Source organism: Aquarana catesbeiana, linkage group LG04 (assembly GCF_042186555.1).
Source record: "Aquarana catesbeiana isolate 2022-GZ linkage group LG04, ASM4218655v1, whole genome shotgun sequence".
NCBI classification, from domain to species: domain Eukaryota; kingdom Metazoa; phylum Chordata; class Amphibia; order Anura; family Ranidae; genus Aquarana; species Aquarana catesbeiana.
This window is the reverse complement of record NC_133327.1, coordinates 225781597-225803608: the sequence shown is the minus strand read 5'-3', so window position 1 is coordinate 225803608 and position 22012 is coordinate 225781597. Positions and strand designations below refer to the sequence as shown.

Here is a 22012-nt window from a genome sequence, read left to right as displayed (position 1 = left end):
ACAAGACAGTTCAAACAAAAATAGTTGCCCTCACAAAGGGTTTCAACTTCACAAAGCAAACAACTGAAAAATGCCAAGACATCCTGCTCCCTTTTCAGAAGTTGCTCTCTTTGGTCTCCTTTCACTTTCCAGCAAACACAAAGTGCAAACTTGGCTGTACAGGCTTCTGCTTTGAGACTCCCTATCTTACAGAACACATATTTTTCACTGCTTACTTTATTCTCTTACTCACAATTCTGTGCTGCACAGGTCCACACTCTGATCTTTCTATAAGAGCCCATCTGACTGCTGTACTGAGACCTCCTGTCTTCTGGGTGGGTACACATCTATCTCCTGGCTGGAGCACACCTGACCCTTGGCTGGAGCCCTGAAATGGGAGCCCTGAGCTATCATCAGGCTTGGTATATAACAAGCAACATGCACAAACAACCTGCATGCCTCCAATAAGAACTGTACACAAGATTGGAGACTTCTTCCAACCCAAATCTCTTTGAAGTCTCCAAGCTCCAGACCCTGATCTAGGATTACCAAACTCGGAGAAAACTGAATTTCAAGTGTTCTCCATTCAGAGACAATAGTCTGGAGATCTGCACTTTGCCTTAGTATTAATCCTGTGTGTATTCTGCCTAAGCCTTGGTTCACATATATGCAAATTGGATGTGTTTTAAACCACATTGAATTGGCATGACATGTGAAATGGCAACCTTCTCTATACAGCCAGTGCACACATCTGCAGGCCGGCCATGGTCTGTTTTAAAAAAAAGTCCTGTGCGCTTTTCAGTCCAGTTCAGGTGAGATTTCATATGAAAATTTGAACCTGAATCGCACCTGAATCGGTGAACAAAACTGCACTGGACTCCTTTTAAAAATGCAGAGAAACCACAGTCGGACATATGGGAACTAAGCCTAAATGTACATAGGGGCAGGGTCTCGCACTGCCACTATATATATCATGTTTCTATGTAGTGCTGTAAAATATGGACATGTTTAGCAGAGAAGAACCTTGTACCCTTTTCTATTGCTGGATTTATATTTCTTCTGGGAATTTTCAATTTGTTTTCAAAGTATCTGTGTATTGTACTACCTATATTTTCTCTCCTCAAGAAATGAGATGGTTTACGAAATGCTATAATATACTCATTAGAAAGCAATTATTTAAAATGTCATCCTTGTTTAATGTCTATTTCCATTTTCACATCAAAAACATTCTGCTGGTTCTGAAGTAACAGATCTTTTCCTAGCTAACAATCTGTGCAAAATGTAGAAAACTTCATTAGCAATTTTTTACACTTGTTGCAGATGAAAGGAGTAAGTACCTACAATAATTGTGCTTTACACTAATTTTTGTCATTTCATTAACTTCCGTTTATGCTCAAGCAGAACATGTGAAGCACTTAACCACTATCTTGACTTCAGAAACTACTTAAAAAAAGTAGTTACTGACTCCACTAAAGCTCCAGGCAAACAGCTATACACACTGTTCAAATACATGCATGCATGCCTACTGTTTTACCTGCTAAATTAATTTGTAATTTTGCCAGACAATATGGCAGTACATACAGCCTTGCCAGTTAGTAAGATAATTTGCTACATCCTAAATAGTGTTCTGAATCAGCTACATGCTGATTGGGCAGAGTTGATAATGTTACTTTAACATCCAACAAGTAGGCTGGAGTTGGAGAGGAAATATGGGGAGCTAAATTGTGGAAACAGGATGTTACATTGCTAAAATTCATCTGCTTGCCCATGCAGTGTGCAAGAGGTACATAAAGGGGTTGAATTATTTAAACTGGAGAGTGCAAAATCTGATGCAGCTCTACATAGAAACCAATCAGCTTCCAGTTTGTTGTCAAAACTAAACTTAATAAACTGTAGTTAAAAGCTGATTGGTTACCATTTACAGCTGCATCAAATTTTGCACGCTGCAGTTTAAGTAAATCAATTCCAAAGTGTATGTAAGCTCTAACAATAATTTTCTCTCATTTGCTCCCTTTTGGTCTATTAACCATACAGTTGAAAATGTTTAGTTATATCTGTTCAATAAGAGCAAACAAATACCAGTTGATCTTGCCAGAAATCCAGAGCTGTCCTGTGTAATCTGCAGTGGTTTCGCGATGAGCCTTATACGCCCTGCCCAGGTTACCTCTCTGAATTGCACAACACCTTCCCCATGTTATTGAGATGAGGGGAGTGGGAGTGTACAGTAGTCCACTTCCTGTCCTAGGTTGCTCCTCCACAGATACAATACAGTGGATGAGTGTTGTCACACTAGGAAACTGAAAAAAAGTCGAACAATTAAAACAAATGCAACCACAACATCTGAGAACTAGTAACCTGCAATATATTACCTATTTAGTTCGGAGTTTAAATGTGCTTTAACCGCTTCAGCCCTGGAAGATTTTACCACCTTCCTGACCAGAGCACTTTTTGCGATTCGGCACTGGGTCACTTTAACTGACAATTGCGCGGTCGTGCGACGTTGCACCCAAACAAAATTGACGTCCTTTTTTTCCCACAAATAGAGCTTTCTTTTGTTGGTATTTGATTACCTCTGAGGTTTTTATTTTTTGCGCTATAAACAAAAAAAGAGCAACAATTTTGAAAAAAAAAGCAATATTTTTTACTTTTTACTATAATTAATATCCCCCAAAAATATATAAAAAAAAATCTAATTTTTTCCTCAGTTTAGGCCGATATGTATTCTTCTACATATTTTGGTAAAAAAAATAACAATAAGCGTATATTGATTGGTTTGTGCAAAAGTTATAGCTTCCACAAAATAGGGGAAAGTTTTAAGGAATTTTTATTAATAATTTTTTGTTTTATTAGTAATGGCGGAGATCTGTGATTTCTATCATGACTGCGACATTATGGCGGACACATCGGACACTTTTGACACTATTTTGGGACCATTGTCATTTATACAGCGATCAGTGCTATAAAAATGCATTGATTACTGTGTAAATTACATTGGCAGGGAAGGGGTTAAACACTAGGGGGTGAACAAGGGGCTAAGTGTGTCCTAGGTAGTGGTTCTAACTGTGGGGGGGTGGGCTACCACTCACATGACAGCGATCACTACGCCCGATGACAGGAAGCAGTGATCTCTGTCATGTCACTAGGCAGAATGGGGAAATGCCTTGTTTACATACGCATCTCCCCGTTCTGCGGCTCCGTGACACGACCTCCAGGAGACCGGCGGACATCGAGTCTGCGAGTCCCGCGGGCACGGTCACGATGTACGCGGCGGCATGCTCGAGCCCGCTAGCCCCGCCAATTAAATCGGAAGTACAGGTACACCCATTTGCCCACCGCTGCTATTGTGCCGACATATATTGGCGTGCAGCGGTCGGCAAGTGGCTAAAGTAATTAAAGTCTTGGTTTTTTTTTGTTTAAATATAGAAAACATGTTATACTTACCTGCTCTGTGCAGTGGTTTTGCAGAGCAGCCCGTATTCTCTTCTCATGTCCCTCGCCAATGCTCCTGGTCCCTCCCTCCTGCCCAGTGTCCAACAGTGAGCAGCTTGGTATGGGGGAACCTGAGCTGAGCCGCTGCTCCGAGTATCCATTCAGACACAGAGCTGTGGCCTGGCCCCATCCTCTCACTCCCCTCATTGGCTTGCTGACTTTGATTGACAGCAGTGGGAGCCAATGGCGCCCGCTGCTGTCTCAGCCAATGAAGGAGAGTCCTGGACAGCCGAGACTCTTGTGCAACATTACTGGATCGAGATGGGGTTCAGGTAAGTATTAGGGGGCTGCTGCACACAGGTTTTTTATCTTAATGCATAGAACCACTTTAAATCGCAAGATTGACTACAAAATTACCAATACTCTGGCTGCTAAAACAGTACATTTTTATATATTTCAGCAGTGTATTTAGCTGTTTGCCCAGAGTTATGCTTTAATGCTAGTACACCAAATATAAATCAACCCAAATAAAATTATTTTCTACTTTCAACTGAGAAAAAAAGCGCTTTTGCCTTTGTGTCAAGTTCAAAAGTGAGGGTGTCATCTCCCTTGGGCTCCTGCTGTTCCTGATGGCAAAACCTTGCTCTGTCAGCCTAAAGCCCTCAGAACTTTGCTGCTTTCTTATGAAGAAAAGAAAGCAGACAATGTGTGTAATAGAAAGTACTATACTTCTATTTTAAACACTCTAGAAAAAGTTTTGAGTGTTCAGAAATGCTTAAGTGTGATTTTTTGAGGACATGAATCACAAGCTAAAATTTGTGAATGCTTTTTTTTTTTAGGAAATCCCCTTTAAAGTCAGTCAATCACTTAGGAAAAAAACACCTAGTAACATGACATATTTTCCTATTAGAAGGCATGACTATATATCTGTATTTTGGTTAAGTACAGCTGTATTTTGGGTAAAATCTGCTACTACAGGACCCAGGGGCCTAGTGCATGCAAATCCCATCATGGTTACCAAGTTGGGGAACAATCTGACAAGCCCATTGCATCCCACAGTTCAAGGACAACTCTTCTGCTTGTCAGTGTAAAATATAAATAAATGTTAGATATGGCCAGTAGGATGCAGAGCATATGACAGTAATCTCTAGGACCCTTAAGATATGGTAGGTTCGCTTTATTGTACTGTACACTGTCCTCCTTGACCCCCCTGGCGGTATTCCCGAATCTGGCTCGGGGGGAATTTTTAATACCAAAAGCGGTATCCCCGAGCCAGACTCGGAATCGCATCGCAGGATCCAGGAAGAGTTTACTTACCTTGTCCCCTGGATCCCGCGATGTCTCCCCGCTGTGATCGGCGAGCCGCCGTGTCTCGCTCGATTCACAGTGCCGAGCTCCGTTCTCTGCGAGCGTTGCGACGCACGGGGACGGAGTTTGGCGGCAAATTCAAAAAGTAAAACACACAGTACAGATACAGTATATTGTAATCTTACAGATTACAGTACTGTATCAAATAATTACACATCCCCTTTGTCCCTAGTGGTCTGCCCAGTGTCCTGCATGCAGTTTTATATTATAAAAACTGTTCTTTCTGCCTGGAAACTGGAGATTGTCCATAGCAACCAAAACTGTCCCTTTACATCAAAAGTGGTTTCAGACCAGCTAGAAAACAGCGATAATAAATTAGAATCACTCGCAGAATTGAGTGATAATGATTTGTGGGGAAATCCGTCATCAAACACTAAAAGTAACAAAAGCAACAATTCTGCAACTGAGCAAATTTCAGTGTTTTTGATTTGATTACATTATTGAATAATTTTTTTTATTATTATATTATTATTTGTTATAATTATTTATAGTTATTTATTATATTATAATTTTTTATTTAGTTTTTCAAACTTTATCATACTCGGGATGTCTACTAGATTCTTGTTTGGACAGATTTAAGTGAATTATTCCTAAGAATTACAGGCCTATAATATAAAACGCCAAATTTCTGTGCAAAATAATAGTACCGCTTTCAGCACCTAAAATCTGAAATAATCATACCAGGGAGGTTAAGGTAGCCACACACATATTGATATGATCATACAGTAGATCATTAAATGCAGCTAAAATGATCAAATGGAATGAAAATCACAAGCCAAACATCCTTTATTTGATTAATTTAGTGTGCTCTTTTTGCCGTCAAGGTGATTAGCTGTGATGGAATTTTATTTTATGGTCCTGAAACAAATATCTGCATTTTTTTCAGGAGAACAGATCGTAATTCAGATTGCTTTAAGTGGAACTTCATCCAGAGATTATTCCCCCGCTTGTCTTTAGTGCCATCTTTATTCATCTGGCATGTGTGCAGATATGTAGCAGGTTTCTAGGACTTGTCACAGATGCACAGCACATCTGTGTATACGAGGGACATTTCAATGCAAGCTAGGATGTACTGCATACGGTTTTGGCAGTTAATCTTATAGGGCTTTGTGGTTTGTTCATGTATGCATGGAAATGCCCTGCACATGTGCAGATATGCTGCAAGTCTCTTTCAAGTCCTAGAGGCTTGCTACACGTCTGCACACATGCAAAATCTCACAGTTCACTTGCACCTCAAACTGAACTATAAAGAATCTCAAGAGGCAACTGGGCACAATGTCATTCTGGCCTAGGTTGGAAAGCAGAAAGTGCTGAGGTGAGGCACAAAATAGATACTACAACGTTTTATATTTATAAATAATATATCCTAATTTCAGTTAAAACCAAAATGTTGAATATTGCATGTGTTGAAGTGCGTGTATCTAAATCAATCACAAACTGCCTTCTGTATGACCACATTCCCTCCTGCCTTTCATTCCTTATGAAAGGGCAGGGGATGCTGTTAAATTTAAAGAGAATTTAGATAACTGCAAAAAAGAAAAAGGGAGAAAAAGAGAAGTTCGTGGGAAAAATATAATCACCTAGATGGCTGCAGCACCAATCAAAGCTGCAGCTGTCCACCACCAGCTCTGCCGCGAGAACTGAGCAATCAAACACAGCTGATCACTCAGTTCTTGGTCTTCAGTCTGCAGAGAGATGGTGACTGTCAGTCACTGGAGGGAGTAGGAGGGGCTGGCTTAGGTTCTCAGGGGCATGCTGAGAGGCTGAACCAGCTGCTGGTCTAGGCATCTGGGTAAATCCTGAGATCTTTCCCAAGCGTGGACCGGCTGAGTGACATCAGTCGACAGAGGGCTTTAGCCCACATGAGTGCAGAATTAATTGCACTCCTGTGATCCATAGAACCAGCCAGTGCAGCAGTCCTGTGATTTGAAATCCCGGCTCTCTCCCTCTCCTTCCTGCAGGGCTGCTGGGATGGATCTGAGCGACTCTAATTGGTCAAGACCAGCACAGAGCATTGTGTAGCTCTGTCTCAGAAGCCCTGCAGAAAGAAGGGGGAAAAGCGTGGGGATTTCAAATTCCCAGACCACTGCACCAACTGCATGGGCACTGACAGCTCATCACTAATGGAGCTCTAGGGTCCCTTTTTCTTTTTTTTCTCAAAAGTTGTACTAACCAAGAAAACCTAAAGAAGAAAAAGAAAATGGCATAAAGCATAACACTACGGTATTCTAAGTGCTAAAATTATCATGAACAGATAATATGGGAGATATGAGTCATAATAAATTTCCACTTGTTGACAAGTTAAAGTTTACAGATGATAATTTGTAAACATATTTTCTGCTACAGCTCAAAGTGAAAAACCTATTGTAGCCCATAAACACTGTTGTAGGTCTATATAGAGGTAGCTTTTAATAATTATTACTGACTTGGCAAACACTGGTCATAAAACTAAATGTGAATGGTTGTACTTAAATTTATGGTTTGCAATATATACACAATTTGGCCTGTCCAGCAGTCACAAAAGCGCCATTGTGCGCAAACAGCTTTTTTCACCAAAAATAGCTATTTATCTCCTTGATGAAACACATGCATCGTGATCAGATTAAAGCAATCTCAGCAAGAAGATGATGCCTGTGTTCCTCAGTGATTTTATAAACTCAGACAGCTGTCATGCAAACCCCATGCCACATGACCCATCCATGAAATGTATGTCTCCAAGATAAAGCTAAAAACTTTTAATTATTATCAGCGTTTGTCTTTCTCTTCTTGAATATAAATATATCTTGCTTAAGCACTGTGAATATCCCTCTCATATTAGTTTTCCAGTAAAATGTAACTGAGATTAATTATATTCCATATCTAACAATGTCAATGGGGAAAACATAGATATAAATATAAAGCCCATGCTTCCTTTGCAGGCACAAAATAAATCATCAGAACAACAAGAGTGTCAAAGAGTGACACACATTTAACTTTTATTTGCAAATAAGAACATTTAATCAATTGCCACACTCCAAACCCAATTTACTTGGCCAGCGTCTGTTAACAAGAAGAGATTTTATAATGATGAATAGCAATAAAAGTTTGTACAGGGTACGTAGGAGTCATGCATCTTTATTCATGCCTCTCTGAACCTAAGTCAGTGTAATAGGTTGCGCTGCTAATTACATATGTCTGATGTGCTGCATAATAAGAAGCACTGCTGCATTGCACACTAGCAAATGACATGTAAATTACTGCAGCCTTGTCTCAGACTACAGAGCACTTTGTACAATTGCACACTGTACCCCCAGTTAGCATCATGACTTACTGGCACAGACATGCATTGTATATTGAGTGCATAAAAACGGCAAGAATTCACTGCTTTTATAAGTGTATAGTTAAATGAATAGAATAATATAAAGTAATAACTTCCTCACTTCTTTATATTTGCTGGTAATAACTGGATCAGCCTAAAAAAAATTCTACTGTAACATAATCGATCCTTGGTACTGATAATCGTCTGAGTGGCTCAAAATTTACACATAGCATCAGCTGCCTTTGATGTTACCAGTGGTAGCCTTTCTGTAGGTGCATGGTACCTACCTTTCTGGGCACCTGTTGTACTAAATACTTCAGAAAAGGAAGTTGTAAGCAAGATCCAGCCTAATATCTAACCACTCACATTTCTGTAGATTCTAAACAGTTGTGTACAATTATTTTAAATCGTTTTTAGATTAGCTCAGGGAAAGGAGGAGCCAGTAAGCTAAATCTACCTGTCATGCTCTAGATCTCATTTCCAGGAGGAAATGAAGCTGCCAAAAAAGATAATGCTCCCTGCTGATTGGACAGCTTAAGCCCTGACACACTGGGGGGAGGGGGTGTTGGACATCTGCAGAAACACCCCTGCTTTCACATGGAGAGCAAAGGTCCTTCTCTCTGCAGCTGGGGACAGATTTTCCTACTCAGACTGTGGCTGCTTTCTAAGGCCAAATTTGGGTGTAGCGATTGGCATGACCGTGCAAAGGGATATTTCTATTCATGAGGTATGCACAGGTGTGCCATGAAGCCTTGTGCAGGCAGGCTGTTCAAATGAATGACAGGAGGCTAGCTACACGGACCTGCACCGATCTCCATGCGCGTCATGAAGTATACATTCATGTAGGTCAGATGCAAGGCTCAGAACGCAGTCTGTTCAGCTAACCAAAGGCTAGGTAAATTACTACAGTGGTACTAACATTAGTCTCCTAGGATGCATCTGGAAAGCCTAGGCAACATAAAGTCAGGACATGGGGATCACATTATACAGGTGCATCTCATAAAATTAGAATATCATCAAAAAGGTAATTTTTTTCAGTAATTAAATTCAAAAAGCGAAACTCATATTTTTTATATAGATGCGTTACACACAGAGTGATATATTTCAAGCATTTATTTCTTTTTATTTTGATGATTATGGCTTACAGCTAGTGAAAACCCAAAATTCAGTATCTCAGAAAATTTGAATATTACATACAATGCTGTGAAAAAGTATTTGCCCCTTTCAGATTTTTTATTTTTTTGCATATTTGTCACACTTAAATGATTTAGATCATCAAAAAATTGTATTATTGCGCAAAGATAATCCGAGTAAATACAAAATGCAGTTTTTAAATGATGGTTTAATTTATTACAGGCAAAAAAGCTGTCCAAACCTGCCTGGCTTTATGTGAAAAAGTAATTGCCCCTAAACCTAATAACTGGTTGTGCCACCCTTGACGGCAACAACTGCAATCCAGCGTTTGCAATGACTGGCAATGAGTCTTTCACATTACCGTGGAGCAATTTTGGCCCACTATTCTTTGCAGAATTGTTTTAATTCAGCAACGCTCTGGGTTCTTTTATGACCACTTGGATGAGTCGTCGTCATGCTCTTGGAGTAATTTTTGTAGGCTGGCCACTCTTGGGAAGGTTCACCACTTGTTAAAACACAGTAGACCAACAACCATCAGATGACATGGCTCCCCAAATCCTCAAGGACTGTGGAAAATGTTACATTTCATTTGCAAATCAAGGTCCCAGAGTCTGCAGGAAGAGTGGAGAGGTACAGATTCCAAGTTGCATGATGAGGTCCAGTGTGTCCAGTCAGGGATGATTTGGGGAGCCATATCATCTGCTGGTGTTGGTCCACTGTGTTTTATCAAGTCCAAAGTCAGCGCAGCCCTCTACCAGGAGATTCTAGAGCACTTCATGCTTCCCTCTGCTGACCAGCTTTATGGAGATGCTGATTTCATTTTCCAGCAGAAAAAGTGCCAATATCTTGTTTAATGATCATGGTATCACTGTGTTTGATTGGTCAGTAAACTCGCCTGACCTAAACCCCATGGAGAATCTGTAGAGTATTATCAAGAAGGAGATGAAAGACACCTGACCCAACAATGCAGACAAGCTGAAGGTTGCTATCAAAGCAACCTGTTCTTCCATAACACCTCGGCGATGCCACAGGCTGATCGCCTCCATGCAACGCCACACTGATGCAGTAGTTCATGCAAAAGGAGCCCCGACCAAGTATTGAGTGCATACTATACCGGACATGGACATACTTTTCAGTAAGTCAACATTTCTGTATTAAAAACCCTTTTTCTGAGCTACTGATATTTGGGTTTTCACTAGCTGTAAGCCATAATCATCAAAATTAAAAGAAAGAAATGCTTGAAATATATCACTCTGTGTGTAACACATCTATATAAAATATATGAGTTTCACTTTTTGAATTTAATTACTCAAATAAATTAACTTAAATTTACATTTTGATGATATTCAAATTTTATGAGATGCACCTGTATATGATGTGATACAATATAATTTTTTTGCACAATCTGTTGCATTTTGGTTATGTGTTAGGTCCACCCATGTATTTTTTACTTTTAGACTTCAGGTCTGACTTAAAGTGTAAGTTCACCTTTACCAAAAAGCATACTATGCTGTTCCATATAGGTTAGGTATAGCAGCATAGTGTGCTAAACCTACCGTCCAGCCTCCCTTTCCATTCAAAGACTGTAAGCCTAATCTGCAAAAAAAGAAGCCTTAATCTTCTACAGTCTGTAATGGCTCTGTGTTGAGTAATTATAGGACAGCCATTGGGGACAGCGCCCCTAGTGCCATGATAAGGAGCGCTGTACTGTTCTTTTGGGCTAGACACTTGGTGTCTATATAACTTATGATGAGCTCAGCAGTTACTACAGAAGTACTGTACACACTGTGCATGAGGTAGTGGCAATCCCTCCTGTGGCAATAAGGGGGGTGCTGATCCCAACAGATGCTTCACCCTACAATAACTCGGGATGGAGCCATTATAAGCTCTAAAGAATTTTAAGTAGCTTCTTTGAACTGAAAGAGAGCCCTGGCTGTAAGGTAGGTAAACACACACTATGCTGCTATAACCATATGGAATAGCATAGTGTGCTTTTTTGTAAAGGAAAGCTTACGCTTAAAGTAAATAAAGATGCTTACAAACATTTTGGGGAAGAAATAGGGAGAAATACTTACCCTTTTCATTGTTCCCCTGGTTCCCTCTGCTCTTTGTCATGGGAGAACCCTACTCACGTCCAAATTGCTGGATCTCTGTTTTTGAAATTTATGTGAGTTGGGTCAGTTGCATTGCTGTCTAGATTTAAACTTAAAATCCCCCCTTCCCAATACTAAAGAATCAAGAGACAAATACCATGTGTTTACTATTATTACTTACTCCTCCAATTCCATACTCCTTCAGTACTGCTTTCAAGAGCCAGTACTGGAGCCCTGTTCATGTGTTTTCTGTTCATGGAGCCTTAAAAGGTGACCTTCAGGCAGGGCCAGCAAACTGGCAGATCCTTCCTTTCACCAGTGACCAATGCTCTAAAGTTTCGTTGTAACACTCCCACTCCTGGGGTTTAAAAATTCAAGTACTAGAAAAGAAAGGTACACGTTTGCCATTTGTCTTTGCTGCGAGCAGGACAGGGTTTATATTTTCTGTCCCTCAAGCCAACTGTTTTGAGCTGCCCCCTTCCCCCAACACAATGACCAGGCTAGCTTTTGTATCACACTAAGAAGATCTGATGCCATAGCCACACAAGGCACATAGGTGGCGGCACAAACACTATAAAAACAGTTTGACTCCTGTTACTACACAATGACTACAGTGACTGGTAGGTTAGGAAAACTGCCACCCTACTCTGCTAGGTGTATATATCCAGAGCTGATGAACTGTAAGTACATAGCACACTATTACACTAGAAAAAATGCACAAACTCTACAGGGACAGAAGCCCGGTTGGGTGACACTGGCAGGCAGGAAGGCAGTCTAAAACTCTCAATATACAGGAGTTTGGTTGTAACAATCCCACTCCTGGGGTTTAAAAATTCAAGAACTAGAAAAGAAAGGTACACGTTTGCCATTTGTCTTTGCTGTGACCAGGGCAGGGTTTATATTTTCTGTCCCTCAAGCCAACTGTTTTGAGCTGCCCCCTTTCCCCAACACAATGACCAGGCTAGCTTTTGTATCACACTAAGAAGATCTGATGCCATAGCCACACAAGGCACATAGGTGGCGGCACAAACACTATAAAAACAATTTGACTCCTGTTACTACACAATGACTACAGTGACTGGTAGGTTAGGAAAACTGCCACCCTACTCTGCTAGGTGTATATATCCAGAGCTGGTGAACTGTAAGTACATAGCACACTATTACACCAGAAAAAATGCACAAACTCTACAGGGACAGAAGCCCGGTTGAATGACACTGGCAGGCAGGAAGGCAGTCTAAAACTCTCAATATACAGGAGTACATGTTACTATCAGCAAAATTATGTGTGAGTGGCTGTGTGATGCCCCTGGCAGCCCTGCTGTTTTTGGAAATGGTGTATGTTGGTTATGCCTGTCACTGGAGGTGAAAGCAACATAAGAATGTCAAGAGGGTAAAAGCCTACTTAACAGGTGACTGAAAATCTTGACAGTCATTCAGCTAGCATTACTGACAGAAGCACAGCAATGTATTGATTCAAGAAGATTCAGGATAGATTGTTAGTGATGAAAGGGAGAGGTTTCTCTGAAAATTGTGGGCTGTGTAACTATAACACCAAAGGAGAACTGGCCTTGTTAAAACATAATCAGAAAAAGAGAGGCAATAAAATTGGGTGTTCCCTAAATTTTATGAATGTGTTATTTATGAAATTTATATTTACTAATCATAAGGGCCGGTACACCATAAATCGCACAGGGATGTGCTGTGCAATTCACATGCGATCCAGCTGCAGTGCGATTACAGCCCATTTCATTTGAATGGGCTGAAATCTCGCCGGAAATCAGCAAAGGTAGTGCATGCACTACTTTATAAAACTCAGAGCAACCAGATTGCATGGTCCATCTGCACCATGTGATCCAGTGCAGGCAAATTCACTCCTTTTGCAACCAGCATTTGAGGTGTTGTTAGCATTGCACTGACACCCAATGCAGATCACAAGTGCAATGTGTTTTGAATGTGCTGCAAAAAATGCACACAGAACGCTTCCCACACTATGTGCTGGTGTGAAATGACCCTAAATGGTGAAGGTCTGGTAATACATTTATTTTCCTTGACTAACATCTTTCAATATACTCACTAGTATTAGTTTTAGCTAACAGAAATATCTCTGCAGTGAAGTGTTTTCACCCAAACATTGTACTAAACAATTTGTATCTAATTATATCTAAAAAAAAAGGATGTGTACTGCTATAAAAACTATCTTCAGAATATTTTCACTTAAAAGTTTCAAAAATTTGGCAACGCTAAATATATGTATCTAAGAGTACTTCATTCAAGTATGTATAGAATAAGATAAAAACAATATTTTACTTTTTGCTTTATACAAGTGAATAAATGTATGCACATTATGTGTAGCTCATATTCATTCAACTGGCAACTAATTTGTGATTATTTTTGTCCTGTAATTATTTACAACCTGGCACTCGCTGTGTGCTCATTAATACAAGTTGTGATTGAAGTCTTTTTAAAACTCTAGACAGAAGGTGGAATTAATAAAGGGAACGTAGGTAGGGATTAATTTACAGATTTTATTCAATACTTATCCTGTTAATTTGCCACCTTTACATTTCAGAGTAGAGGCTGGTGAAATGGAATTTTTGATCTGACCCACAAAAAAAAACTGTGCCCTTTAAAGCCCTGACCAAGTGAAGGGAAAATTTAAAAAAAATGCAAACATTTACACAGACTGTTAGATCCTTAAATGTATCTTATTCTGATAAAAAAGAACTCCAAATACTAAACACTATGTAAAAGGCCATTAAACATAATCCAATGATTTACAAATCATTCTGTCACCCCCCTTTTTTATAGTGTTTCATGCCTCTGACATCCACACTTGCAGAGGTTTCCTTTTTTGTATGCCAACCCTCCAACTAAGCTGGTGTCTCATGACTACAGGAGTTTCCCATGCTCTGCACTATGTCTACGTTAGTGTAAATCAATGTAATCTAGAGCAGGAAGCAGCACGGACAAATAGTCTTCAAGCTGTCAGGTCCTAAACTGCTAATTAGCTGTTCACCCATTGAGGGGAAAGTATGTAAAATGGTTCAGTGGATGTAAAGTGGTAAAAGTGGTAAAGCAAAACTGTGGTTAAAAGAAGTAGGTACAGTTTAAAAGAGAAGGGCTACGGAAAATAAAAAAACATTATACTCACCTAGGTGAATGCAGCATCGATCTAATGCTGCATCAGTCCCCAGCCGCCTCTGAACACATACCTGAGCAATCAAACCCGCGATCGTTCAGTTCTCACCCTCTGCTCTGATCAGAGAACCGTTACTGCTCTGCCCCTCCAGTGCTAACTTGAGCACTGGGCTGTGGAGGGGGTGGGAGCAGCTGGCTCGGCCTCTCAGCAGATCATTGAGAGGCTGAGCTAGCTGTCAGACCTGGCTCTGAAAAGATTCCAGCCATATGGTCGGGATCAGCCCAGAAGCCTGGACCAGGAGCTGACTCAGCCTCTCAATGATCCGCCAAGAGGCTTAGCCAGCTGCTTCTACTCTCTACACAGCCCAGTGCTCCAGTGATGTCAGCCAACAGCAGGCTTCAGGAGTGCAGACTGAACTACACTCCTATGACCCATGGGTGAAGTCTGGCCAAAAAAAGCTTTGGCTATATGTTTCCTTCACATCTCCCCTCTCCACCAGCACACTCATCTTTCCACCTCTTCATTGTCTTGCTAATCCATACAGCTGCTGTAACGGAAGAACATCTCTAGTACTTCCATGTATGGAAGAGTATGTAACTTCCTCTCAATGGTGCTCAGTAGCTGGCCCAGAGCTGGGGAGATAGTCTTCATAAATGTGTAAGCTCTTCCTAGAAAAACTAAAAACTTACATAAGGCTGTCTTTCCTCACTCCCACTGGCTGAGAGGAACTGAAGGATGTAAAATGCTGGGGATGGGAGCATTAAAATGAACCTGTTACTTTGCCCTGCACAATGTTGTTTATGCACAGTCATCAGTAAAGTGTATCAATAAATGTAATGATAGCATTTTATGGGTAACCACAGCACACAGAAAAAAGAAATATAAATGTTGATATTAACATCATCTGGACTGTATATATCTGATTGTGTTTTTTTGTAATCATAACATAACATATTGTCTACTGTGCATTTCTCCATTGTGAAATGGCTGAAAGAGTTTGAAGATGAGAAACAATAAATTCTGCTTTTAAAAATTGCCTATTTTTTATGCAAAGGGGATGAAAAACATGTCACTGCAAAAAATCATTCAATAAGACTGAACTTTGTCTTCATTTTATCTGCATTGTGACAACATAAGTTGAAACATAAAGGGCAAATACTGCAAAATTATGAAGGTCTAGCAGGATAAATGAAAATTGCACCACAGCTTTCAACCTCACATTCCTGTTCCAGGAAAAAAGTGAGCAGCTGTATGTTTTTGCAGCTGAAAGTTGGTAAGGGAGCCCAACTATACAGATGTGTTAGGATCTCCATTATATCTCTCAGGTTAACTTAATCTGCCAAGCAAGCACAGCTAACAGTAGGAGAAGGGTACTACTGTTGCTTACTGTATGTGTGTAAAGAGATGGGAGGAGACACTGTGTGACTGCAGGAAGAAGATGAAAGGGAGCAATTTTCAAATATCAGAGAAAAGTTATTTTATCTGATAATATTAAGTTGTCAATTCCTTTAAACAAACCTGTCAAAAGCCTAGGCAATGCAAACTGAGTATACAATAAATTCATAATCAGAGATAACCTTTAGGGAAAACAAATCCAAATCGGTAGTATATAAAGAGATATAAACAGCTGAAATCTTCTGCTACTGCATCTTAGCTCCCAACGACTGAGTTTCCCTATAGTTCCTTTAAAGCTGTAGGCAAGCTCAATGGTCAAAAGGGACATTTTAAAAGTGTAAAAAGACCAAATGCAGCTTTACAGAAAAACTCAAGCTTTGTAGATAACTTTATAAACCTATGTCTCTGCATTTAATGACCTTTTTGACAAGTTTCATTATCTTTAAAACTAGCATTTTATATTGTTGTATGCGAATTGCCCAGGATTGTGACACATTTGATAAGGAAGATGATAACCAAATAAATTAACTTATCTTGATAGACCAGCAAACTTTGTTCACTTCAAATATCCACTTTAGTTATGAATAATTGTAACTTTTTCTTTTGCACTTTCATTTAACTTCTAGCCTGATTGTATAGCTGTAGTCAACAAAAACGTAAGGATCTACTTCAGATGTTTGAAAAATGTACCTAGCTCTAATTCCAGGTAAATCCATTTGATGTTACATCTAAGTCTAAAACAGGAAAGGAAAAAATTAAAAAAATAAAAAAATTCCTGGAACCTGTATAATGGTTTTAATAATACAGTAAAACCTTGGTTTAAGAGTAACTTGGTTTGAGAGCATTTTGCAAGACAAGTAAAAGTGTTAAATACATTTTGACTTGATATACAAGCAATATCTTGATATGCAAGTACGTCACACCAAAACTGAGTATAAAAGAAGAGAGGTGCCTCTAAGTGTAGCAATATGGTTACATTTAATGAAGGTACATTTAGCAAGTCACATGGTTGATGATTAAAACAGGCACATCTAAGTATGCAGGCATTCGGGGTAAAGCTGTCCACATAGACCATCCTCCGCACCACCATCAACATCATCCCTTCCACTCTGTGCTCCACGAGCGCTTCAAGCCTCGCTTTAAAATCGCTCTACTGCAGGGTAGTCTTCCTGGTCATGATTGCAGACTGACAGCGGTGAGAGCCGGCAGGGCAGAGGACGGTCTATGTGGACAGCTTTACCCTGGAATCCTGCATACTTAGATGTGCCAGTTTTAATCGTCAACCATGTGAGTTGCTAAATGTTGTACCTTCAATAAATGTAACCATATTAATACACTTAGAGGTGCCTCTCTTCTCTTATATACTCTTAGTAGCTGTTGGATTTTGCTTCTAATCCCCTTGTGGAGGCTTCCATTTGTGGATGGACATTTTATGGTTACACATCCTATCACATTGCTATAATCTTTTTATATGGACTATAAACTGAAGGACTTATGAATAAATGGTTGTGAAACAAATCATCTGAGTTTCCATTATTTCTTATGGGGAAATTCGCTTTGTTATACAAGTGCTTTGGATTACAAGCATGTTTCTGGAATGAATTATGCCCACAATCCAAGATTTTACTGTATTAATGTTACCAGTCTTAAATGTTTTAGCCACATGACCTGTGTTTGATTTAAACAACTAGTTCTAGTAAGGAAGAAATTAAAAATATATATTTTATTGTTTCTAAAACCAGTATAATGGTTTTAAATATTAATTTTACCAATCTTAGATGTTTTAGAAAATTACAACCAAGGCCCCTTTCACACTTGTGCAACTTGTCCTGCGACTTGGGACTGCAAAGTTGCATGACAAGTCGTACCCCATGATTTCCAATGAGTACCACTCATATCTGTGCGACTTCATGTTGCAACGACATCAAAGTAGTCCCTGCACTACTTTGGTCTGACTTTGATGCAACTTGAGGTCCATTGCTTCAGGTCGCATCAAAATTGCGGCAACATCGCTGCAAAAAATCATGGCAAAATCATGCGACTTTCAGGTCGCACAAAAGTGAAAGGGGCCTTAAAAAATTATCAGACTTTAACTTTTTTCTTAATTCAAAATATTTGTATTTATTGTTTTTTCAACAGCCTAGTTTTCTAAACACTGTTTCCTTTTATGCATAATGTACTACCTTAATGAAGTAAAACATACAATTTACAATACTGAGTGTATACAGTATATGTTTTTTTCCTGTTGGATGTAGCATAGATCTACTGCTGTTATACCTATCCTCCTTCGTATTTTCCCATATTTTTTTTTTTGTTACTTTAATACATACCTCCTTTTCTACATATTTTCTTGCCGGGTTTCCGGGCACATTCCTTGGATATTCTTTTTACTGAAAAATGAATAGAAGACTAAAAAATAACATGGAGCTCCGAGACAGAGAGTAGGAGCATGCAACACCGTTTACCTAGCTCTGCCTTTGGCTATGTATCCAACGCTGTGGAGCCTGCACATGCAAATGGAGGAGGATGTATCATCAATGGGCAGGTAAGAAAGAGGGAGTACCTTCCATTGTAATACCCGTGTCTCGGGAGAACATGAGTGTAGACATGAGTACAGAAACAGGATCACAGATAAAAGAGCTGCATGCACATTGAAAAGCCAGCATGCTAACAACTAACCAAGCATGCAACCTATACACAGGATTAATATGGTTAGAATTTAGAAAAGTGAAAAAAAAAATAAAATCACAGTTTCCCTGGTTTTATTCCCACATGGAACTCACCATCCTCAGTTGGAACGTATATATTTAAATATAGGCAGTCTTCACTCTGGTCTTGCACATAGGAAGAAACTACATCCAGGTTGTTGGTGAACCAAACGGGAAGCATGACTTCAGGAAGCCTGCCTCCTACAATGTTTTGCGGACAAACAGGGGCAAATTGAGTGCCATTTTTTATATTCTCCCAAGTTGCTGGAGGTTCTGGAGGTTGAAAACGTCGTTCCCCTACTGGGGAAGCAGCATAAGGAACACCAAGGAATTGAACAACAGGCCCTAGGATTTCATTATTGAGTTCTTTCTTAACACCTCGTACTTTGCCATATGTTGTTGTAACTATGGGGTCTACGTCATCCAGTTTTTGTGAGCACACAGTTGTAAAGTGAAGCAAAAATCCCAACAGGCACAAGGAAAATGTGACATCCAGACCCATGGACAACAGGCGCAACCTTGCTACTCTCCACAAACATTTCAGTCGCATGGACCTTGGAAATGCCATAGTCCAACATTAGTTGCCGTGGAAAGCAATGTTATTTGTATCCACTTATGTGAAACAGGGCAATCGATGGAAATGTACCAGGTTTGTTAAATGCGATCCTGCCAGGAAAATCTCAGAGGGGTTTTCTTGCAGCAAGATTCTTCCATTGATTTCCCACTCACTGAAGCAATATCTTCACTAAGCACTATTTATCAGGCTACATTCTATTGACAATACTGTTTTCCATAGTAGCAATATCACAGGAGCTGCCATTTATTCCACACTGACTTCTTATAAATCAAATCCAGTTAGCCGCAGGTCTATATCCTGGAGAAAATGAGAATAAGTCATTAATAGGAAAAAAATTATAACATGGACAGTAATTAGTACATGCTGTGCAAGCTACCGTGCATTTGTTAATATTTTCTCTTTTTCTAATTATAGCAGAGTAAGACAACTTTAATTAATTTTACGTTTCATTGGATGGCTGTTTTGTTAGACACAAATCTACTAAGCATTTCTTTCATGTAGCCTAGAAAAGTTAATGTATAAAATTGCAAACCAGATTTCAGAGTTCAGTAAAGTTTTGTACAAAAAAAAAAAAATTGCAATATATGTTAAAATATTTTAGAAAGTGAATAATTGAAGCAGAACTCCAGCCAGGCAGCCAAATACATAGCTAAGATATATATGTATATACTTGTACCAGTATCACTAAATTTACTCAGAGGGGGCCATTGCTATTCTGAACATGCACTTCTGTATCTTTCTTTGTCACCCACTCAACCCTTTCCTGCTTGTTAGACTTTAAATAAGCATCACACAACTGTTGAGCCTCTCCCTGTTTACTTCCACTGCTGTAAGCCTGAGTAAACACCACCCTTTTGGCCCCCAGTGCCTGAAATGTTAGATTCACATTTCAGTGGAGCCCAGTTAGTGGATAGTGCAGGCCCTCCACCTTGCAGCCTGATATCTGGTGTTCAGTTGACTGCCAGAAACTCATTTCAGAAAAGAAGAGAGATTCGAGTAACAGCATTCAAACTAATTAGTGGACAAAACAGTTTTCATAATGACACGTGCCCAGAATTTTGCTTTAATTGTACCAAAAATTGCATTTTTATTAAAATAATAAGTACAAAGTAGAAACTACCAAATTTTCAACTCTGTTGCAGCTGCCAAATTGTGTGCAAGCAACCTCCTGTAAACCACAACTTCAGTGTTATGACAATTCCTATACATTATGTGTTAAAGCATAGGCTTTATATTGAGGCTGTATTACATATTCGTTTTCTTGGCATTGCATACATAAAGTGGAACTCATACATAAAGTGGAACTCTGGTCAAAGTGATTTCTTAGTTTTGGCAGTAATTAGAGAATGTTTACATCTACTAGGAATAAAATAATATAAACCTTCCAGGATGCTATAACCCTTCCCGACCATACCAGAAAAAAACATTAACATTTATGTACCATATATACTCAAGTATAAGTCAACCCGGATATAAGCCGAGGCACCTAATTTTACCACAAAAAACTGGGAAAACATATTGGCTCAAGTATGAGCCGAGGGTGGGAAAATGCAGCAGCTACCGGTAAACAATGCCCATCTGCAGCCTCACTGTGCCCATCTGCAGCCTCACTGTGCCAATTTGCAGCCTCACTGTGCCAATTTGCAGCCTCACTGTGCCCAATTTTTGAACGTCTTTTGGAAATCTCACTTGATTTTAGGGTCTTGGTAACGGAGCGCATTCGGCGCAATACAAATCCCATATCAAATCAAATCAATTGCAGTCTCACTGTGCCCAGTTGTAGTCTCACTGTGCCCAATTGCAGTCTCATTGTGCCCAGTTGCAGTCACACTGTGCTCAGTTGCAGTCACACTGTGCCCAGTTGCAGTCTCGCTGTGCCCAGTTGCAGTCTCACTGTGCCCAGTTGCAGCCGTACCTTTTATTACAAAAACAGCATGTGTCTCCCGCTGTGTAATGCATTCTGTTCAGCCGTCCATTGAAACAAAGCCCGCCCCGCCTCCTCCTTGTCTGTGATAGGCGGAACACTGATACAGTTTCCCAGCATAGTATCAGTGTTCCTCTATCACGGATGGATGAGGAGGAGGCGGGGCGGGCTTTGTTTCAATGGACGGCTGAACAGAATGCATTACACAGTGGGAGACACACGCTGTTTTAGTAATGAAAGGTGTCTCCCGCTGTGTAATGCATTCTGTTCAGCCGTCCGTTCTAACATTTTACTATTTTATCCACAACTGCCACTGACCAGCAACTCAAGATGGAGGGAGGATTTAACAGCACCGTTAATGACCAGCAATGTAAGGGTGGAGAGATTAACAACACTGGCACTGACCACCAACGGAGGGAGATGTTAATATTACTACCATTGACACCAATACATAAGGTTATAACTATATGCAGCCAGTGACACCAATGCTGAGGGCTATTATTGCATCCACTAACTCCAATGCTGGGGTTATCTTTGCGGACACTGGCATTAATGTTGGGGGATACTATTGCATTCACCAAAACTAACTTTGGGGGTTGTTATTGTGGTTATTGACATTAATGCTGAGGGTATTATTGCTGCTATTGACATCAATTCAGGCAGTTATTATTGCTGACACCTTTGCTGGGGGTTATTATTGCGGTCACTGACATCAAGGCTCGGGAATTTATTTTTGAGGTCACTAAGACTAATGATGTGTTAATATGGGGCTTACTGACTATGTTAATTTTGCAGCCACTGACACCATTGCAGGGGGTTACTATTGCTGCCACTAACAAGAGGGCTTATTTAACTTCCACTTTTTCTTCAGTGTATATTCCAGTACTTTGTAAATAATGCAAAAAGGCTAACATTTCTGGTGTGTTATTGCCCATTAATCTTGAATGGGCTGCCTAACTCAAGTCACT

The 22012-nt window shown here is 39.9% G+C and overlaps 1 protein-coding gene across 5 annotated transcripts in view; it reads right to left on the bottom strand.

Annotated features, from left to right (window-relative positions):
- Positions 1-22012, bottom strand: part of NLGN1 (neuroligin 1) — a 1091070-nt gene that overhangs the window by 671660 nt on the left and 397398 nt on the right. For 3 of the 5 annotated variants that reach the window (XM_073626236.1, XM_073626235.1, XM_073626238.1), the window contains exons 2-3: positions 18619-19417; positions 18166-18225 (exon numbers count right to left, since the gene is read on the bottom strand). In XM_073626236.1, the coding sequence (XP_073482337.1) occupies positions 18166-18225; positions 18619-19111 (553 nt within the window). In that variant the 5' untranslated portion in view covers positions 19112-19417. The remainder of the gene's footprint in view (positions 1-18165; positions 18226-18618; positions 19418-22012) is intronic. The other 2 variants (XM_073626237.1, XM_073626239.1) reach the window with 1 other exon arrangement.